The sequence below is a fragment of the Corvus kubaryi genome, unplaced genomic scaffold (assembly GCF_017639235.1).
Source record: "Corvus kubaryi isolate FWS band 111438036 unplaced genomic scaffold, C.kubaryi_AGA036_p1.0 37392, whole genome shotgun sequence".
NCBI lineage: Eukaryota > Metazoa > Chordata > Aves > Passeriformes > Corvidae > Corvus > Corvus kubaryi.
The window spans coordinates 5,045,677-5,053,357 of record NW_024581131.1 but is presented as its reverse complement, the minus strand read 5'-3'; the positions used below and the strand labels follow the sequence as shown (position 1 = coordinate 5,053,357).

The 7,681-nt window shown below is 46.3% G+C and overlaps 1 protein-coding gene across 1 annotated transcript in view; it reads right to left on the bottom strand.

Annotated features, from left to right (window-relative positions):
- TH (tyrosine hydroxylase) overlaps window positions 1-6,957 on the bottom strand; it is a 23,159-nt gene extending 16,202 nt beyond the window's left edge. Inside the window, exons 1-2 of the mRNA XM_042038677.1 lie at window positions 6,830-6,957; window positions 2,175-2,384 (exon numbers count right to left, since the gene is read on the bottom strand). Of these exons, the coding sequence (XP_041894611.1) occupies window positions 2,175-2,384; window positions 6,830-6,919 (300 nt within the window). The 5' untranslated portion in view covers window positions 6,920-6,957. The remainder of the gene's footprint in view (window positions 1-2,174; window positions 2,385-6,829) is intronic.
- Window positions 6,958-7,681: the final 724 nt, after the last annotated feature.

Below are 7,681 nucleotides of genomic sequence, written 5' to 3'. Positions count from 1 at the left end.
GGGGCGGGCGCGGTCCGGGCGGGCCGGCGGCGCGGCGCTGGCCGTGGTGCTGAACGCCGGGGCTGTCACGGCCCTCCCGCACCAGCGCTGCTCTGGGTTCACTACCGGCACGGATGTCATTTGGGCTCGCTATGGGAACTGAGCTCCCCCATGGAATAAGGAGACAAAATGATGTCTATAGTCTTCCAAAGGGCCCTGGTAAATTTGTGGGTATTTTCTTTAGCTCAGTGAAAATTGGCAGTACAAGTCCAAGGCCCTAGGCAATGACCCAACCTTCCCAAAGTCCCTGCAAGACCTTTGATAGAGGAAGGGACATGATTTCTTTTGTTAATCAGAGGCAAAAAGATGAGAACGAACAGATGCAATGCCACAGGTAAATTAAATTTAGGATGGTGTTTTTTAACGTACCTACCAACTTCGCTATTACATTGTCCCCTCAACAATCGATACCTTTGCATTAATCTGACAGCCATGATTGCATTACCCATGCTTCAGCTTCATGTAACACATACAGAAGAGTGAAAACAGCTTCCCTGCAGCCTGGTTCATGATGAGGCAAATGTCATTATGCCCGTCTGCTTTCATATCTTGTACCTGCATTGCCAGAGGGATCTGGGAAATGAATCTTCCTCTGTCGGGACTTGACATGCTTGTCTTTTTATTATATTTAAAGCTCTCTCTGTGACAAGCTCAAAGAGCTTTTTTGCTCCAGGAAGAAACAAACATTATTTGAACATAAGCTGCTGGCAGCTTCTCGCTTGATGTTTTGAGAATTGTTTAAATTACAGAGTTTAAATGCAGTAAAAATCTACCAAGTACAAGAGCTTACGCATCTGTTCCATACCCACTGAGCAGTCTGTTGAATGTTACACTCATGGATTTGTCACACTTTATCTGGCATCTGTGCACTTCTGGGAAGGAGACCCCAATCATGGCAACACATGGGTTTTGTCTGAAAAGTTTGTCATAGAGGTTCTTTTAGTCTTGAGACAGGAGCCATACGTTGCCCAGAAACCAACTTTTCTAGCAACAGTCCTCTTAGAGGAGAAGCAAGATGTTTTGTAATTGCTGAAGATCTAAATGTTTTTCATAAGATTATCAGAGGTAATACTAAATGGGCAATGAATAACTAGAATGCCCTGTGATTTCAGGGAAATACTTATCCCCCAAGCACACTTTCTGTAAGTTTACAGTTTTTAAGTAGCGGGTTTACCAGATAGTGTACATAGCCTCAAATAACCTCCTGTGACTGGACCTGCTCTGAGCAGGAGGTTGGACCTCCAGAGGCCCCTTACAAGCCACGTGACTGATTAATAGGAACAAATTGTCCTCTCCTCTCACTGCTGAAGTCAATGAAATTAAGCTACCATAGATAAAACGCATCTTAGGACCTCAGTTTGCAAAACACTTTTGGATCATCCTGGATGAAAGCACACTACATGAAGGCAAGCTGTCATGCTTGGATTGCCGTTTAAATAGGCAGCACTTATCTCAGTCTTTCCGTTCATGGCACCGAGATCCTATATAATGCAACATTACATTGCTGGCTAGGAGGAAAAAGCTCAGTTATCAGTTTTCCTTGGTATTAAAGGCATATACAGGATACATCACTGAGGGGAACCAACAGAACCTTTAATATGTCAATCAGAATAATCCTTGAAGCAGAGAGGTAATTTTGAAATCAGTATACCAGTTTTACACCCAGGGCGAAGTTGTTTCCGTAGCTGTTTGACCAAGGACCAGTGTGGTAATGACCCACAAATGAGGTGAGTTTGGTCTGTAGACAGGCAGGGCACACAGCTTGCCTTGAATGTGGAATCAGAGCCCTGCAACTGAAGTTGAAGTGCTGAGCAGTGGGGAGAGCTGTCAGAGTACACTACAAGTCATAAGGGTGTGGACTGGAGTGTGAAACTGAAAAAAATTAAGCAGAATTAATCCCAGAACTTAACAGTACTGCAAGACAGAGGTATGCCTGCTTCTTAGTGATGGCAAGTGAGGGCACTCTGAGGCATAAGCAAAGCACAACTTCAGGGATATCAGACAATCAACTGGTAATTTGAAGTAGGCAGACCTAGTCTGAGTCTTCTTTTTACGCTCAAGTGATGCTTCTCACAGCACAGTCATGAAACCTGAAGTGTGTTCCTTGAGTACAACACAACAGGCTGGGTACTCACCTCAAATACCTTAAGGACACGGGACAGCGGTGAAGTCTTGGCTCCCTTGAGCATGAAGAAGAGGTTCAGCATGGCTCTCCCATCCTTCTCCTCGAATACTATGGTCTCTGTAGACTCTGCAGCATCAGTGGCTGCAGCTGCAGCTGCAGCCTCTCTTTCCTTCCTGGCATCTTCAATGAGGCTTTGACGTCTTCCAATGAACCGTGGAGACTGCAGGCAGAACAGAAATAAATAACACTGCTCACGGAGATGTAGGAGATCAGAGGCATTCCAGTAGCAGGATGAGATGTGATTGATATGCCTCAGCAGAGGAAGCAGGGAAAAGCTGGACTGACTTGCCTGGCTTTGTAGAGGAAGATCTGCTCATGAGAACTGAAGTTTTAGAACTGAACTTCTAGAAATGTGGGGCTTTAGGAAGAAAACTGTGTAAAATATCTTTTTAGCATAACTGGAGAGTGGACTTCTCCCCTCACCTACTCTAGCAACAGTTTTCAATAGCCTCCAAAAAACCAAAAATCAGAAACGATCTTATGTGGTTTTCGGGTGTCTGATGAATTCAAGTGGAGAGACATCGGATAAACCTGAAGTCATCTGAGAAAAAATATTTTGTGAGGGACAGCTGAAGCCCACAGCTGTGGCCTGGCCAGAAAACATGAACTGTTTGCAGGTGTATTAGTGGGGCAGCTTAGCAAAACTGCTCCCAAGATCCAATATGACATTTACTTTTGACATTAAGTGGATGCTTATCCATTGAAGTGTAATTGGAACCACAACCATATACCTCAGGAAATAAATTCCTCCCACTCATCTGTAGATTTGTTTTGTCTCAACAAACTCCTGCAGATTTCTGTTACTTGGAATTGAACCTAAAATGCAACTCTGTGCCTGGGGTCATGTTAGGACACCTGTTTATATTTATGGTGAACTACAATCTATTTCAATCACTGTTGTTTCTTTTGTTATACAAATAGCTCATACACCAACTTATTTGTTCTTGGTCTTTTTACAACCAGTTTTCTATTTAGAGGCTATGCATCTGGTTCCAGTTTTCTGTGTTCAAGATCCAAACCAGACGACAAACCCCCAGAACTTGCTACAAGAAACCTGGTGCAGCACTGAAGAAGGACTCAGAGTGGGACTGGCTTCAGTTTTCCCTGTGATTACATTGAAAATATTTAGAAAAGAGATACATGCTAACTTAGCTGTGCTTTCCCTTCCTTGCGAAAACTCAGTGTTCTCCTTCTAAAAGACAGCCTGATTGACTACTAAGTTTATTTTCTCTCTGATTTTCAAAGCCTGCTATCAATAACTTATGTTTCCTGGGAGAATCCTCTTGGATGTTTTAGCGGTGCAAAGCTGACATTTTAAACGCAACCTCAAAAACTCACCACATCGAGGCACCAGTCCACGCACCTCTATCCGGTCCCGTTTCAGTAAAGACACCCCTCTGAAATTACATATGCTGACCCACCCTTTATTCCTCAGGGCACAGAAGAGCACCTTCTAAGAAATAAGTGAATGCTGCTGCTTGTCTAAAGTGGTGGTATTGGTGCCCAAAGAGAGCAGACCTCTAACAAGGGACCTCAGCCACAACTTTAAAAATCTTGTGAGCATGTGCTCAGCTTTAGGTGTGTGTTTTCCATCACTACAGTGTTTTAAGCTAAGCTGGTGTTTACTTTAAAGTGCCTGCAATAAGCAGGGCAAACAGCCTTGTGCCAGCCACAGAAAAGTTCCACAGCCATCCCAAGCCATGCAGTGCTTTACCTAAGGGTGCTTTGTCACACTGTGCCCCGAGGTGCAGAGGTGCAGCAGGATTTTACTTCTGGGTTGGAGAAGGGGAGAGGAGGGAAATTAGACCCCCATATTTAGGCTGTAAATCAGGTTAAAATCCACCTGTGTGGGGTTTAAAAGGCCACAGTTGGGTGACTGGAAAGCTGCACCAGGAGAGGCTGACTCAAGCAGTCAAACGTGTGCTGGGACTGGGTGGCCCCCGGCAGGCAGGACTGGGGGCTTTGGTCCCTGTTGAGGGGTTCTGTAAGTTCCTTAGCTCCATGATGGCATAGTTCAGGTGGGTAAATTTTAAAAAATCAAAACAAAGCAGAAAAAGGCCAAATTTTTCTTGGGAGAAGAGGGCTGGGAGGGGTCTGCCTGCCTGCTGCCTCCTGTGCCAGGTGGAGGCTGCCTGGCTGCCCGTTCCCCATCTCATTGTCCTCAACTCTACCCCTCACATTTACGCTCATTGGGGTATTATCTCCTTTTGCTGGAAACTAGGAATGTGGCATATATAACAGCCAAACTGATCTCATGATAAATGCCTTCCTTTCCTCCAAAGGCACCATTATATGCTATTTCTGAATTGCTTTGCAGACTCGCTCCCTGAGTGCATATCTGGCTACAGTGAGAACTGTAATTTGATTTTACAAAGCATTTATTTGCCTAACCAGGGCCTGACTCATTCACCTCTTCTGAAGGTTAGTTTGCACCTCTTATGAAGGGTTTGTTCATTTTTCCTTCTTTGAATTTGCTGCAAGTCAGAGTGCCCAGTCTGAGTATTGTCATTAAAAGTACTGTGTTCTGAGCTATTTTGTTGTTTTTTTTTCCTGGCTCATTATTTGCAGCAATCAGGAGGGATTGTAAAGACTGGGGACAGTAATGTCCCACCCCTGTTTCCTTGGGTGCTCTTTCCTGCTGGTTTGGCTCCAATGGCTGTCTCCTGCCTGGCTCTGTAACCAAACCCTGCCCCAGCTACAGTCCCAGGGTCTCTTGCAAAAACCATTAGCAGCAGAAAAACTTAATATGTAACCAAAGATTTTTCCACTGAGTTTGATATTTGTCTGGCCCAGCTGACACGTAAAATACCCACTGGTGTAGATGAGTTCTGGGATTGCAAAGGTCTGGCTTTCCCCCCCAGATTGCAGTTTCCCCTGGCAAGGGAACACCTCAGACCTGCCGGAGGTGGTGTGATGGTGGGTGAGGGCTGTGTGGCAGATAAGCCACAGTCACAGTGACAACACGAGGGCCAGGGACATGTGATGTCAGGAACAAATGCAGAGTCATGCCTCTTGCCTGGTAGAAGCTAGCAAAATAAGCAACAGGTTTGTGGAGATCTCCTGTGCCAGGTGAGAGCTAAGAAAAGAGCTTTTCATGCATCCAACTCTCAGAGAGAACCTCACAGGGCAAAGTTTTAAATACTGTGGTTTTCCTTTTTCTGAAAATTTTCATTCAAAGAAGGAAGACCAACACAGGCTAAGGTTTTATGTATCCTCCAGGCTGGAGGAGCCACTGACACCAAGCAGGTTGCCTTACTCTTGTCAGCCCACCTGTTGAACCTGAACTCCTCTGGCCCTTATGTTCAGTGGCCCATTTTTTCATAAAACACAGAGCAGCACCCCAGAGGGTGTAATAGCCAAACACTCTTCACTTCTCCAGACAGTGAGCATCTCAAATACTGATTTTACAAGTTGCCTGGAAAATATCAGGTTTTCAAGGGCCACTCAAGTGTTCATTATTTTGCCAGAATGAAAAGGACTGTGTGAGAGGGAAGCCTTCCCTGATTTCCATTGATTAGAGAAAACAAGCTGACCTCCTTGCTTCCTAAATATTTCCCTTCCTTTCCAGCACACTCCACTCTCCAAAACACCTTCCTGCCAATGTACAGGTTGATTTTAGTGAGGCAGAGGGTTAAGAGGAGAGTGGGTGAAAAAGGCAGCAGGTACAAGGGAGGGAAATGGGGAGGTCTAAAAGTGACCTGCTGGAGTCACGCTGAAGATATCTGCCAAACACATCTGCTACCTAACCCATCCTATTCCTAAGTTTCCTCCTGCCCAGCATCCCAAGAGGGTCCTCTCCTGGTGCACCCACTGCCGCTGGCTGCATTGTCACCTTCAGCCTGTCCACATCTTTGCCTCACAGGACCGTTCAATACTGGAAGTCTTCAAGCTCATCCTGCCTGCCAAGGCTTTGAGGTTAGGAAGTGAAATGTCCCTGTCCCTACAGCCAGCCCAATGGGTTGGCCAGGCTTGGCTTTCTAAAGGCACTTGACAGCTCAGGGAGAAGTTTTCCTCTCCCTTTCCGGACACATTCAGATCGGGTTTGTGCAGAAGCTTCCCCTGGGCTAAACACAGGGCTGAGAACACATCAAGGAGGACTGGGAACAGAAATGGGGGAAGGATGTTCTGGGAGATAAACTGGATACAGCAGCCATGAACAAAGTAGTTAAACGTCCCGTGCCTTGTGTGCTGTCTGAAATGACAGCCCCACTTTTTTTATTATGCTAGAACAGGTGAAATCTCTGCAGTTTAACGCACTGAAACCTGGAAATCATTAAGATCTTCAAACTGCCTTTCACAGGGGGGATTTCTTGCTATTCTTGCCTTAGGTCTGTGGGTTATTCACCTTACTTTTGGTTACTGAGGTGGTTTCATTATTTCAAGTTTTCACCCCCTTAAATGTTTTCATTTCACATGTATCAGTATGTAGAGAGAACTGCTGGAGTAATTTCCCTTTGCCAGCCTAGAGCCTGGACATGCCCATGTCGGGGAAGTCCCACAAACGCAGTGTTGGTCCATCTATCCCTGCCTGCCTCTGCCTACAGCTATGGAAGAGGCTGTGCTTTTTGGAGGGGGAGGGAAAGAAGTGGGGTAGGGTTGTCTTACCATGATGGCCTCGGCTTGCTTGGAGTCCAGCTCCGACACCGCCCTGCGGAAGCCTTTGGCTGCAGAGGTGGAGATGTTCGGGGTTGGCATCTTTGCTCTTCCACGAGCTCTGCTGTCTGCTTTCCAGCTCCTTGCCAGCTTTTTATAGGGCAGGGCTGACGTCAAAGACTCTTTCAAATCTTCTCTTCCCCTGCCACCTCCCCATCACCACCTCCCTCCTTTCTCCCCCTCGGGCTGAGAGGAGGAGGGGATGTGAAGGAGAGAAACGTGTCTGTCCCATTAAATCTAATCGCTACAAAGATTGCAGACACCCTGCCTTCGCAGACCAGACAATCCCCCACCTGTTTGCCTGCATCCAAAAGATTTCTACTCTAATTTACCCCTCCTCTCCTTCCCTCCCCCCCACCACTTCTGGATGGAGTTCATTCTCATTGCATGTTTAAGTCCGACACATATGCTTCTCCAGCTTGGGAGTTGCATGAAAGGATTTTGATCTGTGAAAGGATGAAATAAAAGGAAGGGAGAGATTTAGCCCTCTCCAGCCTTTTTTTCCCCTTGTTTGCCTTGTCACGGAGGCAGTAAAGTAATAGGAAAATAACACTGATTCCCCCAAGGCAGCTGCGGGACTGGATGCTGTTTCTCATGTATGCACCTCCTGGTACCCGGCTACTGACAACACTGCGCTTTTCAGGGCTCCCCCACCACCTCAGAGCTTGATTTGGCCATGTCACTCTGACAGCAGGAGGGCAGAATCTGAGCCCTCAGAAATGAAAAAGGCTTTGGAGGAAATAACCTGGAAAAACCCTCTCAGTCCTGCTTTCCCATGGGCTTTGCTCCCCTTGCAGTAGTTCC